General features: G+C 30.6%; 1 protein-coding gene across 2 annotated transcripts in view; it reads right to left on the bottom strand.

Moving 5' to 3' along the window:
• Positions 1-7,426: 7,426 nt before the first annotated feature.
• The window catches only part of LOC142327920 (uncharacterized), a 49,980-nt gene continuing 35,679 nt past the window's right edge, over positions 7,427-21,727 (bottom strand). For both annotated transcript variants that reach the window (XM_075371292.1, XM_075371293.1), the window contains 2 exons: positions 10,565-10,689; positions 7,427-10,400 (listed from right to left, as the gene is read on the bottom strand). In XM_075371292.1, coding sequence (XP_075227407.1) covers positions 9,684-10,400; positions 10,565-10,675 — 828 coding nt within the window. In that variant the 5' untranslated portion in view covers positions 10,676-10,689 and the 3' untranslated portion in view covers positions 7,427-9,683. The remainder of the gene's footprint in view (positions 10,401-10,564; positions 10,690-21,727) is intronic.

The raw sequence follows: 21,727 nt of genomic DNA, 5'->3' as shown, positions 1-21,727 counted from the left end.
TAATCACATCCCCACCATTGTTTACGGACCTACTGGTCCAAATCAAATTTACTTGTGTTAGTCGGAGGCTGTACTGCTTTGCAGTATTTATTTAATTTCATCTTCAAAAAAAAAACGGATAAATTAATTTTTTTAGTTTGTATTTAGCGATTATAGTACTTAGTCGACTGGTGATTTTGAATATTTTCTTTTGATTTTATATTAAATGTAAGTAACATAAAAAATTGCACATTACATATAACACACGTTTAACTTTATGTATATATACTGTACGGTATATACTATATCAGGTACTGACATATATTTCACTTCTGTTCCTCTAAGAACATCTTAGGTTTATTATTGTACGACAGATTTTCTTTAAGCGATCAAAACAATTTCATTTACAACAAATCAAACCGTACTGTTTTGCTTTAGATATTTTTTAGGTATTGTGAACACCTCCATCTCAAGGTCTGGTCGGGTGATTTATATTTTAATTGAATATTTCCACATAACTTTGAAAATTGACAAGGTTTTTTTTATTTTTTTAGGATTCTGAACCTGTTTGCAAGTAGCTCTTTATTTTCTATTGATGAAAATCTCTTTATTTTTTATTATAACATATAATATTAAAATTCAGTCATCAAGAAATTAAATATAATTATTGCAAATTAGATAAAATATATTAACAGATTACAATTTAAAGTCGTTTTCTGAAAATTCAAGATGAACACCATTAAAAAATCAGCATTTCAGTAATGGTGCTAATTAGATTTTTTTTTGTATAAGATGCTAATTAGGTCCAAACGATCCTATAGAATGAAGATTTTATCATATTTTAAAAGTAAGTCTTTTATAAATAATAATTTTTAAACTATCATTCTACTATCAACTATCCTCCTCTATGAATCATGAGACCTTGCCGTTGGTGAGGGGGCTTGAGTGCTCAGGGATACAGAGTAGCTGGACCGAAGGTGCAACCATATCGGAGAGGTATCTGTTGAGAGCCAGACTAAGGAATGATTCCTGAAAGAGGGCAGCAGCTCTTTCAGTAGTTGTTAGGGGCGTGAGTCACAATGACTTAAACGGCCGTATCAACATCACTCAGTCCTCTGAGTACTGCGCAGCTGAAAGCAATGGAAAACTACAGCTGCTTTTTTTCCAAGAAAATGTGGCTCTCTGCATTTTCACATAGCAACAATGGAGGCGCCTTCCTTGGTAAAATATTCCGGAGGTAAAATAGTCCCCCGTTCGGATCTCCGGGTGGGGACTACTAAGGAAGGGGTCACCAGAAAATTAAAAAATAACATTCTACGAGTCGGAGCGTGGAATGTTAGAAGCTTAAAAAAGGTTGGTAGGCTAGAAAATTTAAAAAGGGAAATGGATAGGGTGAATGTGGATATAGTAGGAATTAGTGAGGTTCGGTGGGAAGAGGAAGGCGACTTTTGGTCAGGTGATTTTAGAGTAATTAACTCAGCGTCAAATAATGGGCAGGCAGGAGTAGGTTTCGTGATGAACAAGAAGATAGGGAGGAGAGTGGAGTATTTCAAAACGCATAGCGATAGAATCATTGTAATAAGGATAAAATCAAAACCTAAACCGACAACGATTGTTAACGTTTATATGCCTACAAGCGCCCATGATGATGATGAGGTAGAGTGTGTATACGAAGAGATTGATGAAGCAATTAAACACGTAAAGGGAGATGAAAATTTAATAATAGTTGGAGATTGGAATGCAAGCATTGGAAAAGGCAAGGAAGGAAATATAGTGGGTGAATATGGGCTGGGCAAAAGGAATGAAAGAGGGGACCGACTTATAGAATTTTGCACGAAGTATAATTTAGTAATTGCCAACACCCAATTTAAAAATCATAATAGAAGAATATACACTTGGAAAAAGCCAGGCGATACTGGAAGGTATCAGATAGATTATATCATGGTTAAGCAAAGATTTAGAAATCAACTCGTTGACTGCAAAACTTACCCTGGAGCAGACATTGATAGCGACCATAATTTGGTGATAATGAAATGTAGATTGGGGTTTAAAAACCTGAAGAAAAGTTGTCAGATGAATCGGTGGAATTTAGAGAAGCTTGAGGAAGAGGAGGTAAAGAAGATTTTTGAGGAGGACATCGCAAGAGGTCTGAGTAAAAAAGATATGGTAGAAAATGTAGAAGAAGAATGGGAGAATGTTAAAAAGGAAATTCTTAAATCAGCTGAAGCAAACTTAGGCGGAATAAAGAGAACTGGTAGAAAACCTTGGGTTTCAGACGATATATTGCAGCTGATGGATGAACGTAGAAAATATAAGAATGCTAATGATGAAGAAAGTAAAAGGAACTATCGGCAATTAAGAAATGCTATAAATAGGAAATGCAAACTGGCGAAAGAAGAGTGGATTAAAGAAAAGTGTTCAGAAGTGGAAAGAGAAATGAACATTGGTAAAATTGACGGAGCATACAGGAAAGTTAAGGAAAATTTTGGGGTACATAAATTAAAATCTAATAATGTGTTAAACAAAGATGGTACACCAATATATAATACGAAAGGTAAAGTCGATAGATGGGTGGAATATATTGAAGAGTTATACGGAGGAAATGAATTAGAAAATGGTGTTATAGAGGAAGAAGAGGAAGTTGAGGAGGATGAAATGGGAGAAACAATACTGAGATCTGAATTTAAGAGAGCATTAAAAGATTTAAATGGCAGAAAGGCTCCTGGAATAGACGGAATACCTGTAGAATTACTGCGCAGTGCAGGTGAGGAAGCGATTGATAGATTATACAAACTGGTGTGTAATATTTATGAAAAAGGGGAATTTCCGTCAGACTTCAAAAAAAGTGTTATAGTTATGATACCAAAGAAAGCAGGGGCAGATAAATGTGAAGAATACAGAACAATTAGTTTAACTAGTCATGCATCAAAAATCTTAACTAGAATTTTATACAGAAGAATTGAGAGGAGAGTGGAAGAAGTGTTAGGAGAAGACCAATTTGGTTTCAGGAAAAGTATAGGGACAAGGGAAGCAATTTTAGGCCTCAGATTAATAGTAGAAGGAAGATTAAAGAAAAACAAACCAACATACTTGGCGTTTATAGACCTAGAAAAGGCTTTCGATAACGTAGATTGGAATAAAATGTTCAGCATTTTAAAAAAATTAGGGTTCAAATACAGAGATAGAAGAACAATTGCTAACATGTACAGGAACCAAACAGCAACAATAACAATTGAAGAACATAAGAAAGAAGCCCTAATAAGAAAGGGAGTCCGACAAGGATGTTCCCTATCTCCGTTACTTTTTAATCTTTACATGGAACTAGCAGTTAATGATATTAAAGAACAATTTAGATTCGGAGTAACAGTACAAGGTGAAAAGATAAAGATGCTACGATTTGCTGATGATATAGTAATTCTAGCCGAGAGTAAAAAGGATTTAGAAGAAACAATGAATGGCATAGATGAAGTCCTACGCAAGAACTATCGCATGAAAATAAACAAGAACAAAACAAAAGTAATGAAATGTAGTAGAAATAACAAAGATGGACCACTGAATGTGAAAATAGGAGGAGAAAAGATTATGGAGGTAGAAGAATTTTGTTATTTGGGAAGTAAAATTACTAAAGATGGACGAAGCAGGAGCGATATAAAATGCCGAATAGCACAAGCTAAACGAGCCTTCAGTAAGAAATATAATTTGTTTACATCAAAAATGAATTTAAATGTCAGGAAAAGATTTTTGAAAGTGTATGTTTGGAGTGTCGCTTTATATGGAAGTGAAACTTGGACAATCGGAGTATCTGAGAAGAAAAGATTAGAAGCTTTTGAAATGTGGTGCTATAGGAGAATGTTAAAAATCAGATGGGTGGATAAAGTGACAAATGAAGAGGTATTGCGGCAAATAGATGAAGAAAGAAGCATTTGGAAGAATATAGTTAAAAGAAGAGACAGACTTATAGGCCACATACTAAGGCATCCTGGAATAGTCGCTTTAATATTGGAAGGACAGGTAGAAGGGAAAAATTGTGTAGGCAGGCCACGTTTGGAGTATGTAAAACAAATTGTTGGGGATGTAGGATGTAGAGGGTATACTGAAATGAAACGACTAGCACTAGATAGGGAATCTTGGAGAGCTGCATCAAACCAGTCAAATGACTGAAGACAAAAAAAAAAAAAAAAAAACTATCATTAATTTCTTAATTTATTGTTAAAATTAATATTAAAAAACTTACATAAAACAAATGTACGTAAAACAAAAAAAAAACATAAATATATATATGAATAATTACCTAATCACTTTACCGTTGTACATAAATAAATAAGAATTATAATAATTATAGAGAGAATAACTTTAATACTTTAACTTTTAAATGTTAATATCTCAAAAGATGAAAAGCTAGGCTTAAATTTTGGTTTCATTCATATTACTCGATTTTAAAATTAATTTAACTTTGTTTCATAATGTGCTACTATAAATTATAAAACAAAGTAATATGAATGAAACCAAAATTTAAGCCTAGCTTTTCATCTTCTGAGATATTAACATTTAAAAGTTAAAGTATTAAAGTTATTCTCTCTATAATTATTATAATTCTTATTTATTTATGTACAACGGTAAAGTGATTAGGTAATTATTCATATATATATTTATGTTTTTTTTTTGTTTTACGTGCATTTGTTTTATGTAAGTTTTGTTTTTTGTTTTTATGTAAGTTCAGATTAATTAACTTTACATTAGTGAAATATTCTGGAAAAATTAATAAAATTAAGTCATCAATGCACTTATCCTAATTTATTTTTCATTCAAAACAATAGGAAAAAATAAAATGTGTTCAGATGGGTTTAACTAACATGTAAGTAAAAAATCACAATGATTATTTTCTCTGAAATGCCCAGCTTATGAATTAATCCTGACATAATTTCTGTTATATAATATATCAAGGTATATTTTATATGTACCGACATCTAAGAAATGATGTAATCTTTAACAGAATTTGTTTAATAAAGCAATCAGAAAAGATTATATTACTAATAAAAAAAACAATAGGCCTTTTTTACATAGAAAAAATAGAAATATTTTTTTTTTCCGAAGTAAAATTAATTAAAAATTAAATTATGGTCTTAGGAAGAAATTTTACTTTCTAATAATTATTAAGCACCAGCCATATGCACATGTTTGAATGGCATGATAAAATGTACATATTAAAATTATTCAATTTTTTTTTAATTTTGAATGTTTAAATAATGAAAAATTAAATAAATAATTAATATTGAAAACTGCTCCCAATGTGTATTAATCCCATTCAATAAACAAATTATAACACCTTAAGATAATGTCATGGAATAAAATTTAAAAATTAAAATGAATCTATCTTATTGCTGGTATTTATAATAAATTAATTATTCAAAATGTAAAATCTTTCTTCATTTTGTCCTATTATCATTACAAATAATGCAGATTTGAGCATTTACTTAGCGATTCATAAAGCAACAGCTTGCTTCCAACTAATTTCATTAATTTTATCCCAGCAGAAAGAAAAGTAAATGTATCATCTGTTATGTTTTATTTTATTTATTTGTAGCAAAATAAATATAAACTTAATTGTCAAGTGTATGTAAAAATAATAATTATTTTAAACGATTCTGACAAACAATTTTGCTAAAAAAGATTTCAAAGAAATCCAAGTTATTCTACATTAAATGTTTGTTGATTAGTAGCTTTAGAAAGATAAAAGAACCTGTTTTACACGATTTAATTACAAATTTCTTCATAACCATGTTTTCCAAAAATATAGCATAGAAAATATTTCAATAAAATATTTATATTTTCCTTTATGAATGATCTTGCATTTAAGAATTAACAATGTCAATTCTTTGTAGAAGAGAATATAAAATTTCACATAAATAAATGAACAAAAAGAAAACTGCAAAAATAAGTACTTTTGCCATAAATAAACTACAGATTTATACAAAAAAGTTGAAGATTTCAAATTTTAATTTCTGATGAACTATAAAATATAATAACACATTTTACCAGATAAAGGTTCAAAGTTTAAAAAAAGCCCACCAATTAATTCCGTTCATGCTATGCATCCACCACTGTTTTTTGTTTACAGAAAAATGATACCTCCATTTCGAGCCATTGTTCGAGTGTACATTTTTCCACAGGTTCAATAAACAGCCACCACATGGTAAACAGATTTATGAACAACATAATAAATTCATAGAAGATGGTCACATATGCAAACAGAAAAGCATTTGTTGCCCTAGCATGTCAATAAAAATGTTGTGTGTATCCAAGTCGTATTCAAACCAAGCCCTAGAAATTTATATCACAGGCAAGCATTCAACAACGATACAGCATGTTCTTAAAAAAATACACATCTGCATAAGAGCCATATAAATTGCAATTACTGCAGCCAATGCATCCTGGCGATCATAACAGATTTGAATTTAGTGATGAAATTTTGCGGGTAATGGAAGGGAACATTTTTCAAAACGACTAACTTTTTCAGCTTCAGCAACATTTCAGCTCTCTGAAGTTAATCGGGACAAAATTCGACAACAAATCTTGGTTGTCGAACATGAAGGCAAATATGTTTTGTACCATTTCTATAAGCAAAATCAATGGTTTTTTTTATTTTTTGTCAAGCAAAATGTGACTAGAATGTTTTATCTGTACGTAATATAAAATGGGTTATTTCCCTGACTTTAAGAAGATTCAAATAACTTCATTTCCAAGCATCATTTCCATTTGGATTTAATCTGAACAATACCATTTAGAATGATGGATTGATCAGAGGTGGATTAGAAGATCTTGTTTATCACTTGTGGTCTCTCAGGTCCCCAGACCTTACCCTCTGTGATTTTTTCTGTGGAGGTAAATAAAATAACACATATTTCTTCCATCCTGCATTACCTGCTACTCTTCCTCCAAGATATTGAATTTTTGAAGATGTGAATTCAATAATTTGTGTGTGGCAAGATGTGGGCTACTGTTTTGATACTTATTAAGTGCACACTACATCAACGACCATAAAATTTTGAATCTTTCTCTATCGAGTGATGTGTAATATTTTTTGCTATCTTTTATAGTATGTTAGGAATAAAAAATTGAAGCTAGTTCCTTCTTTTTGAATAACCCAGTATAAAACTGATTAAAAAATTATCTATTACTAGGATTAACAATGATCTAGTAAATCCATGCCGTCACAAACTAAAAATGAAGGAAACAAATAAGGCAAGCTGTTTTTAAATCATCAGCTGTTACCTAAATAAATATTTTTATAAAACCAAATAAATTATGAGAGTTTAGTACTTTCTTCATTTGTTAATTACAAAGTTTTACTACAAAACTAACAATAAGAAATAAGAGATTTTTTTAGCTCTATATTAACAGTCTAAAAATTCAAAACCAGAGTACAGATTTAAAAAAAAATCTTTTTAATAATTTTTTTAGATTTCTAGTTTAAATTATAAAAATAAATAAAAATTATAACACTTTTTAATACATTTTGCTCAGATTATTAAATCTTATTTTATTTATACATAATTTTGTCATTTATTTTATTTTTATTTATTTATCAGTTTTTTATTCCACCAATTAATTTATTTAAAATGTATATATTGGTCCCATCTATCTCATTCTTTTTTAAAAATAAAAAGACCAAATTAACACAGAATATAAATTTTATTTTAGTTATGAATAAATATACAATGTGACCAAATCAAACAACTATTAAGTTATAATATTAAAAACAACTAACAGATCATGAATATATATTAAAGTATGGCAGAATACACAACAAATGAATATAATGTAAATTTTTAAACATTTAAAAGACAGTTATAAAAGAAGGCACAAACAGGCCTAAAATTTTGATAAATATTAAAACATTTTTATTTACTACAATTATTATTACAACAACAAAAAATTAATTATTACATCAGTGGCAACATGAATAAGCAATTTTTTTTTGGAGCAAATGCTTTTTAATTTTTTATTCCATTTAAACCTAGTAGGCCACCAAAAAAGTAAGAATAATATGCTTTTATATTAGTTTGCATTTAAACATGAAATAACAATATGTAACCATATCTGAATTTTAGCCTTATGTTGCAAAGTAATTATGGTGATTAATGACAAAATATGGTTACTATAAAAAAACCTCAATTTCTAAATATATGTACATCTTCTAGAAGAAAGCAAACAACACCACCTTGCAACACTACTGATAAAGATGGTGTGTATAACAACAGTTCTAAAAAGAACACCCAGAAACATATTTCACATATTTAGAAGGTTTTTTATTTTATTTATTATGTTTTTAAATAAATTATAATTAAATAAATCAGCTTATGGGCAACTACAAATTTTAACCTTCTGGACTTTTCTTTCATGAGTACAGTTCAAAAATAGAAATTTTCTATCTTATTTTCTTACACTCAGTAAGATCAAAATGAACTCCTAACAACTCCACATCAAACTTGATTTAAACAAATTTATACTTCTTGACATACTAATGATATTTAGTTAGTAATTTTTTAAAACACTTATAAAATTACTCTTAGAATTTCAAAATCACTGTGCTCTAAAATATTTAACTAAATATTTATGATATCAACAGATACCAGTTTGTACAGCAGTCGGTAATTTTTGGTTATTTACGTTTACCAGCACCTTCATTTTCAAATGTGTATGTGGTGAATTCAGCCTATTTCAGAGTTTAAAAAAATACTAATGACGATTCAGACTATTTAATCTACTAAAAAAATAAAGATTAAATCCTTGAAAAAAATTAAACTAAATAAAAATTCAGTTATTCTAATCTAAGCACAAAAAAACTTTGCCACAATAAACTATAGTTACGAAAAATACTGATTTCGTTTTAATACACATCTCATGCTTAGAACAATATGGAGTTAACAGGCTCAGAATGAAATTTATTAACAGTTTAAGAGATTAAAATATCTAGTTAGCCACAAAATTGCAAAAATTAATTATAACAATATAAACATAAATCACAGAGAGAGAATACAAATGCACCTTTAAGAAAATGACCAACATTCCATTAAAAAAAAAAACCTAATAACACCTTCATAATAAGAAATTTAAAACTGTTTATATATCAAAATATATTAATTAATCAAAATCAAAACAATAAGAAGTAAATTAAGTTTTAAACATTTGTCATTAAATTCATGTACATGTTTAAAAACAAAATGTATTTTTAATTTCTCCAACATTTTCAAGTAAAAGAATGTTGGTTTTCAAATTTTCAAGCAAAAGAAATAAAGCAAATTGTTGAACATATAATTTTTAATCCTCTATAAAAACAAAATTTTTTTCCACTTTCAATTTGTTTTTTTTTCCTGTATTAAAAACTGTTTATACATACTAATTAAAATAATATGCAATTTAAATTAGTAACATCACTTATGAATATGCACTAAAACAGTTACAAAAAAGCAAGATTTTTCAAAAGAAAAAATTTAATTTACAACATTTTCATAAAAGCAATTATTTTATATGTAAATGTCTGTATATAATTAGCTTGTTTTCTGTGTGCACAGGCCTATTTATGTGCGTTTACATGAAAATGTGCATACATTTTACAAGGACAAAGAAATTACAATCGATTAAAATTTGTTCCTGTGACTCAGGAAGAAGATAGTAAAAGAAAACAGCAAGATTTTTCTTTATTACTGACTATGCAATCGCCCGGTCGTTGATTTTGGTACTGCTCCTACTATACGAACTCTTGTAACTAACCTATTATCAGAAAACTGAGGAGGAGGGGCGAGAACTTCTTCGACTAAAGCCGAGGCAGCGGTTCCACCAGTAAATTCTGGAGGCGGTGGGACAACCATTTCACCATCACGGTCATCCGACTCCGCTTCAATAGGAGGTGGCAGCTGTGCCAATGAAACGGCATTCCGTGTCAGTGTTGCTCGTTGTTGACTCACTCGCGGTAAAGTGGCTGTTGCTGTCTGTATTGAATCGCTTGGTGTATCAAAGCTGTGTTGCGGTACTTCTTGGTCGGAACTAACACCACTTGATGAATTATCCCCATCTTCCGCTCCTGGTAGGAAATCATTTGGGTATGATTTTGAACTTTTTAACTGTGTGCGGACCTTTTGTATTTCATCAACACTAAAACTATGAGGTAAACTGCCCGAACTGGTACTACTATTACCACTTCCTTCATTGTTTGTAACTCTAACTACAGTCTTCTCTACTTGACCGCCTTCATTGTCGCTTTCACCTTCACTCAAGCTGTAATCGGGATCAGGAATTGGAGGTGCATTTCCGATCGGTTTATTCCTATTCCTAATAGGTTGTGCATATGGAGTTACATTAGAAACTTGCTGAGGTTTGAATGTGGACGATGGTGAACGTAAACTATATGACTTACGAACCTGTACAGAAGAAAAAAAATTAATAATAAAAAGATAAAGTAGCTTGAACTTAGATCAAACAAAGAAAGAAAATGTCATTCATTAACAATATATTATATAGATTTATAATAAATATTTCTATTACTTATTGATTTAAATTTAAACTACAAATAGGATTTATTGACCTGTGGACGTGCGGAATGAGCCGGAAGAGATCTAGAACGGTAACCAAGAGTTTTGACATCTTCTGGAGAAGCATACAACTTGGCACTATTGGCAGGGCGAAAACTGGACATGATGCCATCTGTGCCTATAAAGAAAACAACAAATTGTGTGCAATTTCAAGTAAAGAATAAGGAACTTACATTTACAAATAATTTATTGTAATACTAGGTCCTACCCAAAAGTTCCTGAAATGTAACATAGTCACATCATGAATGGGGCTCTTATTCACCACCAGCACCTTTAAATTAGTCCTCTTAAGAGCTCAGACACTGATTGTGGCACTTTTACCACAAAAGGAATACATCCTGAAAGTCTTTTTTGTTGAGTGTAATTAGCAGTGATTGCAAACATGTGGCTTGAATCACTTCTATCATATCAAACTGCCCCTCAACTTGAGAAAGAGAAGAAGTTGCACGGAGCCAAATCAGACAAATACAATGGACGAGGATAAACTGTCATGATACAGTAGATAAACTAAAAGCAGTATGTGATCTTGTACTGACATGGTGAAGGATTTAATTAATCCTGCTCTACTTCTCCAGACATTTACTAAACATATTCACCCTGAGCTGCCTTAAGACAGCAAAAGTAGAATTCTCAATTAATCATCTGACCAGGTAGTACAAATTCTATAAGTATTAAAGAAACAGATTAATAAAAAACGTGATGCTGCTCTTGACTTGACAGGGTTTTTGGCCTAAAGTAAAAATGGGTTCTTCCACTGGGATGACTGCTACTTAGTTTCAGAGTGATATCCCTGACCTTGAGACGATCTTAGAAAAAAGAATCTGGGTCAACTCAGAACAGTTCTTTCAATTCAATACAAACATTATGTGATCATGTTTGTGTTATTACTCATAGGTGTGGAAACTTTGTAGCAATCCTTCTCATATTAAATTCTTATAACAAAATTCACTGACATATACCATAGACAATTCCATGATGTTACAGATGTTTTGATAGTCTCATACAACCTTCCACAACTGCATTCCATACAGCAATAACAGTTACAATTAGAAATATTGGTAGATGGTCCTTCCTGAACATTTACCAAGGTGAATGGGAATTTTTAGAACAACCATACAACTGTGTTTGTCCAAAAGTGCCATCACCAAATGCTTATAACAACATTTTATGCATTTCTGGAGCTATTTTATCAACTTTTAAAGAGAACTTGATACAGATGCACTGTTCTCACAGATCACCTACCGCAAAAAAAATTGCAATCACAAGCAAACAAGACTATGAAAAACTCCCTGCCAATAACAATCTACTAAGATTGAAGCCCTAAGCATACTGACTCATGAAGGATGTATTATGCTACTATAGCAGTGTTTGCTTATACTATGGCTTGTTAATTCACATAAAAAGAAGATAGTAAAATAAAAAACAAGAAATAAAGATAACTATGAAGATTTATGAGGAGAGCTGTAAATATACGCTCGTGCTTGGTTATCTTAAGAATGAAGAGATTATATAAAACTTCAAAAGTTAAAATTTCAATAATTTTAATATAACTTTATAGACAATACTTGTATTTTTCAGTCATCATTCATTTCCTAACATGTGAAATTATGTTTTTCAACACATTATATATTTACATTACTTTCATTAACTTACACCCAATTAATCTATTTCTAATCTATGATTGTGATACATGCTGAACATCGATTAATTTAAAAAAGAATCAGGTTTAAAAATGAGCCAAGAATCCAGTCTTTATTACTTCTCACAGATCAGATATATATATATATATATATATATATACATATAGCCACATAAATATTATACATGGTTTCCATCCAAGCTCATCTTTCTTATGTACTAAAGCGTACTTATTCCATATGAAGTCGCACTTCATTTTGGATGAAGGAGACCTAAAGGAAGTAAAAGACAAAAAGAGGATGGAAGCTATATTTGCAAAACAGCAATTTTAAAATTCAAATATCAACTTAAAAATGTAAATAATTTCAATAATTAAATAAATCATAACTAAATCAACAATGTACAATTGTTAAACAGCCCGACAATAAAATCTATAGAATTTTCAGATGAAACATTTTTCAAATTTCAAAACGTTTCAAAATCAATTTAAAACAGAAAGAAACAATTAACTGTCTACTGCTAATTCATAAAATAAATGTAAAATAGAACATATATATATATATACAAACATAAAAAAAAAAATACCAGAAAAATGTAAAGTAATTCGTGCACATACTTACAATCTTCCAAAAGCAAAATAACAGGAAAAAATTTGTGGACAAAGATTTGGGAACTCATCCATGAGGACTGTCACCAAACAATTCATGAATTGCATGATGCTATTGAAATTGGTTATGTGACCAGCCAAAATACTTTTTAACTGGAAATTTCAATGTCCACAGTACAGCTGCAAAATTTGTCCCTCATCTCATGTCACTTGATTTAAAGCAGTGTCATGTTTATGTGTCATGAGCTTCATAACACAGCTAATAATGATCCTAATTTCGTCTCTAGGATCATATACAATCAAGAGACAAACTAATGGACATCACAGTAAATGTGCCTGCATTTACCAAAACCAAAGGTGTAGCAGGTAAAATCTACAAGAAAATGCATACTCAGCTCATCACATTTTTTTTTCAACATCAAAGGTACTGTTCACTGAGAATTTGTTCCTGCTGTTGATAAAATGAATTTTTACTTTTATTGTGATGTTCTAAAATGCTTAAGATGAGCATGATGAACAAAAAACAACAGAATTATGGAAAAAACAAAATTGGTATTTGCACCATAACAACGTGCCTGTGCATACTCCCTCAGAAATATATGGCAATAATTTATTGTGGGTAAGTTGTCTAATGTAATATCAGTTTTAAAATTAGACATCAATTATAAAATCTTTTGGTATTATTGAATACCAAAAGATTTTAATGTCGCTATTGAGCGACATTATAGTTGTTTGGTTTTCTGAAATGAATGCAAGAAAGAAATAAAACTTGCCAATCTGTAAGGCGAGTTATAACATTTCAGCCGTTCATCTCAGAGTCCTGTGTTCAAATCCTGGTCAGGCATTGCATTTTTCATACACTACAAAATTCCATTTCCATATTCCCATATACAAGCTTCTATGGTGAATTAATTTTTCAAGCAGAAAAAATGTAATATTTCAAACTCTCTTTTTCTGTTTAGCCAATGGAACCACAATAAGGCATTACTTCACAGGATGAATGAGGATGATATGTATGAATGTAAATGAAGTGTAGTCTTGAACAGTTTCAGGTTGACCATTCCTGAGATGTGTGGTTAATTGAAACCCAACCACCAAAGCACACCAGTATCCATGATCTAGTATTCAAACTCATATAAAAGTAACTGCCTTTACTAGGATTTGAACCTTAGAACTCTCAACTTCGAAATCAGCTGATTTGCGATGATGAGTTAACCGCTAGATCAGCCCGGTGGGATGGAATATTTCAAACTGGAATAAAAGAAAAGTCAAGAAAGGAATGGCAAATAAGATTTAAGTATAAAGAACAGTGAAGTCTAAAATGAGTGAAGTGGAACAACAGTAGTTAACAAACACTGATTTTTAACTTCACTCAAAAGTAATTTCATAAAATGGGAGGAATGAAACTGAATAGAAGACCACATAAACTAAATTTTTATTCATTTTTTGAGGCAAGTTTTACTCATTCTGAAAACTTGTATTCCTATACTCATGAATAACCTACCCCTCCCTAATAATTAAAAATCTATCACTTAATAAAGGAACACAAAAGATAATAGAGGTTCTTGAGTCTATTTAACTTGGTTTATCTACTTCCGGTAGATATTTTTTCTTCATTAAAAATTTAAAATTCTATTGAAAAACTAACATTTTAAATTGTCTAGTCCATGGGTTCTCAATCTTGGGTCAACCCCCCTCCCCTGAACAGGAGTGTATGAGAATTTCAGGAGAGGCATTGTACACTGAGAAAAAAGTTCTTGGTTCAACAAATTTTTTTCTCAGTGTAAACAATGAAAATATACATAAATTAGTCAAACAATTAAAATGTGTAACAAACACAAACCGCTCATGCACAGCCGTAGAAAATTAATTTCTGCAAACAGTAATCTCCATCACTGCTAAAACTAACTGCGTTCAGGCACACATCTTATTTACACTGGCCTACACCCAAATACTCCATCATACTCCATGATCTCCATCATCATTTTATCTAACTGCATTCATACACACATCTTATTTACATTGGTCTATACCCAAATAGTTTGCTCTGATACGACTAGATTCTGCATCTCTGTTGGAAGCAGAAAAACAGTGTTTCTAGAGAAAACTCTACCATGGTTAGGGTAATTTTACAACCGATGGATGGCTACACTTCATAAAACAGATGACTGATGACTGTTTTTGTGTTCCAGTTGTTTGTGCATGGTAGTACTAAATAACCCACCAGGGTGGTCTAGTGGTGAACTCATCATCGTAAATCTGATTTTGAAATCAAGAGTACTAAGATTCAAATCCTAGTAAAGGCAGTTACTTTTATATGGATTTGATTACTAGATCATGGATACCAGTGTTCTTTGGTGGCTGGGTTTCAATTAACCACATATCTCAGGAATGGTCAACCTAAGACTACATAACTACACTTCATTTACATTGATACATAACACCCGCATTTATTCTGTGAAGGTATTAACCTTCCTTACAGTGGTTCCAGAGGCTGAACAGAAAAAGAAAGTAGTACTAAATCATTACCAAAGAAAAGAGTGTACAGTGATGACTATATAAGGTTTGGTTTAATGCACATTAAGAAGAATGACTGTCATTTAACTCAGCGTGTTATTTGTCACAATGATCTGAGTAATGATGCAATGAGAGAACGCCATTTGACTACCAATCACCCCAACCTGAAAGACAAACCAAGGAAGCTTTTTGATGGCAACAGGTACTCGATTAAATGAATGAAACGAGATTCAACTGAAAGTTTTCAAGTGGAGAACCAAAAAGGCCATTGAAGTTCCTTATAAGCTTTCTTTGCTTATAGCAAAAGATATGAAACCACATACCATTGGTGAGACTTATAAAAACCATGTTTACAAACTGCATGCAATACTTTACTTGGAGAGGAAAGTTGCAACAAAATTGCAAAAAATTACTCTCAAATGACATAGTGAAACACAGAATTGATGAGATAGCACAAGATTTAAAAAAAACAAGTAATAGAAAAGTTAAAAAAATCTCCTTTCTTTTCTCTGCAATGTAATGAGACAATTAACATTTCAAAGCATTATCAGTTGTTTTCCCGTAGATATATTGACAGAAAACACTTTTTTTTTTTTTAAATTTTTTTCAAACTCTTCAGACAACCACAAAGTTTGAGGATGTTTTTCTATTCTGTGTAACTTTATGACAGCTAATAATCTTCCTTGGGAGAACGTTATTGGAATATGCATTGATGGGGCACAAGCCATGACAGGATGCCGTTCTGGATTTCCTTGTGCTTAAAAAAAAAAAAAAAAACAGAACCTTCACATCATTAGATCTCATTTCATCAATCACAGATAAGCTTTGGCTTGTAACAGTATGCCTGAAACACTTTATACTGTTTTTAAGTTTGTAATCAAAATAGTATACTTTGTCAAATCTAGTTCTCTGAATACCAATCTTTTTGGGGCTTTATGTTATAAATTGAATAGTGACTAAACACTCTTCTTTACCATACTGAAGTTCGTTGGTTCTCAAATGGTAATGTGCTTGCTAGACTGTTCAATCTGAAATCAGAAGTTGAAATATTTTTGATGAATTCAAATGAAGAGGTAATTTACAAATGAGAAATGTATTCACCACTTGGCATATTTGTCAGACTTCTTTGAATTGATCAACCTTTTAATTTGAAACTGCAAGGACAGAAAAACAATTTGAAGACTTATGATGCAGTAAAAGGTTTCATGGAAAAGACATCTTTGAGGCAACATCGCCTTCAGAACTCAGAGCCCAACTTTTCAACCTTTCCATGTCTTAATGACCTTCTTGATGATATACAAAATCTTATATTAAATTTGAATACTTCTATACTTTGTAAAGACATGGGTGCAGTACATTCAGCGTTACTATTTTTTTTATTGCAAAGCAAGATGGTTATCACGTGGAAAATTTTTGCAACGTGTTTATGAATTAAGAGATGAAATCACCATTTTCCTAGAAGAGGAAAACCAATCGGAAGCCAAGAAGTTTCAAGATGGTTTATTTGTGATGGAATTGGCTACTTGGTTGACATATTCGAGAAATTTACCTTGAATCTTCAACTCCAAAGAGCAAATACATGTGCATTGGATAAAGTTAGTGCTTTTTGTAGAAAATTGGAACTGTGGAGCAGAAATTTAAAACAAAAAACCTAGAAATGTTTGCAAATGTGGATGAATGTTTTAAAACTTACAAGGCTGAAGAACATGTGAAAGTTGTTTTTGTAACCATTGAAAATCATCTAGCCATGCTGGAAAAGAATTTTAAAAAGTATTTTCTTGCTGACAACATGATAGCAAGTTACAAGTGGATTGGGATCAATTTCAAAATACTTCCGAAGAGCTCTCAACTGCCGAAGAAGAAATCTTCATAGACTTCAAGTGGCAAAATCAAAAGACAATTTAGTAATAGATCACTCTTTGAATTTTGAGCAGGGGTTGATGATGAGTTTTCTGCACTGAAAACAAGAGAATTTCATATACTATTACCATTTTCAACATCCTTCCTTTGCAAAACTGGATTTTCTGCGGTGGATGCTTTGAAGACAAAATACAGATCTCAGCTAAATATAGAAAAAGAACGCAAGAGCATGTCTATTTCTAATTTTTAAACCTTTGTTTGAAAAAATTTGCTTTGCAAGACAGGACCAAGGGAGTCACTAATAATTATTAAACTTGTTTTTAATTTAGTAATTTAGTTTTTAATTTAGTTAATTATCAAATACATTGTGCAGTACTGATACAATCTTATTTATAAGTGTATTACATCAGTGTAAATGTGTATTTTATTATTTATTATGTTAGAATATACATTTTTGCCTTCCTTTTAGTAAATTAATAAATTTGTTTAATATTTTTTTTTTTATATGCTGGTGCCCCCGTTTAGTGTTATCACACCCCCCACCCCTATGGGGACACGCCCGATAGACTGAGAAACACTGTAATAGAGGCTTATTAGATTTGTGAATCTGTTCCTTGATTTTTAAGTAAATCAAGAGGACTTTGAGTAAATGAAATTATAGGACGAAATTGTTGTTGCAATCAATAATTGTTTTGTTAGTATGAGGATAGTATTTCTGGTGTTTAAAGATTCAATCAAGAAATGATCTGAGTGCATAGTCTAACTGAATTTAGTTATAGAAAGAGCTTTTATGTAAAACCCTCGATATTAGAGGAAGGCACGGGGATCATGCTACTGATCTGATGCAGATTGACAATCTGCATCAGATTGGCTTCTTGTCAGTGGAGAAGTTCTTTAGTAGTTATTGATGTTAGTGATGTGTTTAATAGTGTTATTCTAGGAAAAACTACTTAAATTCCACATATAACCTCAAACTCAGGTTGATAAGTTCTTTTGTTGAAAAGTTGTTCTCCAGACAGACACTCTGAATTATAGAATATTCAGTCTAATTTGTAAAAGATGCTAATGATGACAGCTTCACATAGTTATGATATTTCTGCTAAATCTTAAATATGCTTTTAATTAAAAGTGTGTTATGTATAATTTAAAAAAAATGAAATGTGTAACTTATTGTATAATTTAAAAAGAAATTTGACATTTAAATTTAATAGAAACAGAATATTAAATTATTTCCTTTATAAAATTCATCTATGTTAATGAAAACTGTATGCTAAATGATTTTCTTTACAATATTCATCTACAAATAACAAAAAGTATATGAAAAAATTATTAGAAACAAAATAAAAGTTCTTACTTATGAATAGGTAGAAAATAAAATAAATGAAGGAGCACTTGACTCATTATAAGTATTTATAAAATACCAGAGAGATTAGTTGTAGCTCAGTATTACTAGGAAACTAGTCACAAAATTAGTTTATTAGAAATGATGGTTTTAAAAAATGTACATAATAAACAGGAGTTAGATTATTTTAAAAACCTGCTTTATCAGTAGTCATGCAGAAACTTCATTGAAGAACAGTGATATTTGACCAATATCTATAGTCTGTTTGAAGTTCAAATTTGTTAAAAATTACATGATCATCCTCTTCAATTTTGTTCATGGCAGGGATATTTAGATTTGTTAAGGTTCAACCTGCCCTTATTTTTCTTGAGATAAATTTTGAAGTATCTAATATATTTTAGAAAAATATGTAAGAGGTTTTGTACTGGGCAGTCTGAGTTGCAGATTTAAGGTTTAGATGTTTTTAGGGTAAATTTACACTTTCTACTAGGATTACCTAAAATGACAAATTGTTTTCATTTTTTACTCTTATTCTAACTAGTTAAAAATGTATTATTTTGTAGAGTTTTCTAAGTACTGTTTATTTATGTATTATTTCTTCTTCATCTATTTATTTTTTTACATTCATTTCTCGTTGTCTATTGCTGGTGTTTATTTAACAATTCAAATTACTATTTTGTTGATGGTTTTGAGTATAATCTTGTTTTCCAATTTACATGTAAATAGTTAACTTGTTAAATAAATAAATAATTAATTTTTATGTATTTTATATATATATATATATATTTTTATATTGTAGTGTATACAAACTGGTGGTAGTTCACAACCTTCTTCACCTGCAAGAACACCTCGTGTTTATGCCAGTGTTGCTGAAATGAAACGCAACAAAGGAAAGGTATATTTTTTTTACTAATTAATTGTGATAAACATTATTATGTAGATAAAGTGATTAAATTTTAATTTAAGATTATTTAGATTGAAAAAAATATGATATTAATGTATTCACTCTGTTCAGTTTTTTTAAATTCACTGATTTAATTCTGAACATTAAAAAAATCTGATATGGACACCACATGGACTATCACTGCATAGTACCATCAATTAAAAAAATATAATTTTCCAGTGTGATGATCTATTTTGATTATTAGTTTCCATTTTTAGTTCATAATTTTTCAGGTGTTTAAAGAATGTTAATGTAAAATCCAGTCTATCACTAATTTCTTCTCCTCAAATGATTCTAATTTAAGTAAACTATTTATTTGTTGTGACACTTTTTTTTCTTCAAATAATTTTTGTCATATAACAGATCTTTTTATACATGTATTTTGTTTCAGAACTAAAGAAAACTAGAGAAAAGAAACTAAGTTCATTAGGTTTATGTGTAATTAATTCTGTTAGTTGAAATTAAACTCCTGATGAAGGAGCTCATATTGCCTTAAGTAAGTTATCATTTCAGCTATTATTAAAAGTTATGAAAATCTTTATTTTAATTATTATTAGTAAAGTTAACATTTGTCAATGTGTGTTATGAATGAGACTACTCTATGTTTAATATTAAGTCGATACGTCATTTGTATGTATTGAAAACCAAAGAAAGCATGTATGGAATATTCAAAAGTAAATTAACAGTGAATTGCAACTGATACATATCATGACACATTTTTTATTAAATGATATTTTACCACAAAGTGAAGAAATATAAAATAATTCATATGGTGGAAAATTATTGAAAGAAGGAGTCATATCAAAATAAGAGACACACAGCAAAATCAGAGAGAGTGAACTGAGGCTGAGTGTTTATTTTAGCTGACATGTCATGCACTTTGAAAATTGCTTTGCATGTTGTTTAATTGTGTATTTAAAATCACTTGTTCATATTGACCACAACCATTGAAAACAATACAATATTTTCAGACTGATTTTTATGTGTTTGCAAACAAATTAAACTTTTGGTATAGAAAAGTCATTGCAACTTATGATATATTACCCAGCTTTACTTTGTAAGCATCTCAACCTCAGTCTAAACTTATTTTAAACCACCAAATAGAATAAAGAGTTCCTGTTTAGGTCCTTACATAGAGTTGCCCCACTAAATTACACTTAATATCAAAGATTTATTACTAGAGGTTCTTACTTCCTTAACATAAATCCATTGGGTTTCTAGTCAAAAATCATTGAACATCACCAAGGAGGAGGGGATCAAGTGTTAAAGGGTGTGTGATTTGCCTACAGAGAAGGAAACAAGTTTCTGGAAATAGGAACAACAGCTTCATCTAAAGAATTGCTTCAAACACCTTCCAAAGAGTGGGCATCCATCCCTTCCAAATTTCCCAGAAGATCATGATCTTACCCAGAATTTTGATTAATGACAATGTTACATACTCAAAGATTACAAAAAACTACTTGCTACAATTGTTTTTACATCGGATGTTACAGAACCACATGAGAACCGGCTCAGGTTTCCCTAAGGAAAATTATCCATTCCCAAAATTATGTGGCATAAGGTAGTATCCAACTAACTGATCTCTGTAACAATTAAGCCAGATTCTCATTACCCATTTAATTTGAGTTGTAACAATGTGTACTACTTGTATTTAGGAGGGTTGCTTTCATCACTAGATACTCAGTTCAGCTGTTAGATGTATTGTGCAGCCATTGATTGAACTGGAAACAAAGAGTTCAGCATTGGGACCTCAGTCAATCTTCCTCCACTAGACTACTCCAAGAATGGGCTAACTCTGCAGCAGGTTGTTACAAGGTCTGGTATATATCTTCAAAAGCTAATAAAGAAAGAAAAAAAGGATGAAAGATAAGGTGAAACAATGGATGTTCAGTAAGAATAGTCTTTCCATAGATTAATTGCAATATAAAAGGATATAACCCCAATCAGAGGATAGCTCAAGGCTCTCTTATGTTCCTTATCAGATAACAAAAATTCCTTTTTCTTCAAGTCATTTGGAGTTGGTACAGTGTTCCTAGATGAATATTCTACATCAGTGAAATTGTATAGCATGCAGATGTGTTTAATTGGACTAAAAGTGTTTAATTAGAACCTTACTGAAGGTATGTGATGTGACTGTTCTACTGAAGAGAATGACCTCATCTGAGCTCAGTATGGAAACATTATACTTTCAGGGGGTCAACTGAAGTGTAAGTTTTAATTATCAACAAATCTTAAATTTTTTTTCCATG

This window comes from Lycorma delicatula, chromosome 7, assembly GCF_047948215.1.
Source record: "Lycorma delicatula isolate Av1 chromosome 7, ASM4794821v1, whole genome shotgun sequence".
In the NCBI taxonomy this organism is placed as follows: domain Eukaryota; kingdom Metazoa; phylum Arthropoda; class Insecta; order Hemiptera; family Fulgoridae; genus Lycorma; species Lycorma delicatula.
Note: the sequence above shows the minus strand (reverse complement) of the source record. Positions and strands in the feature narration are given on the sequence as shown.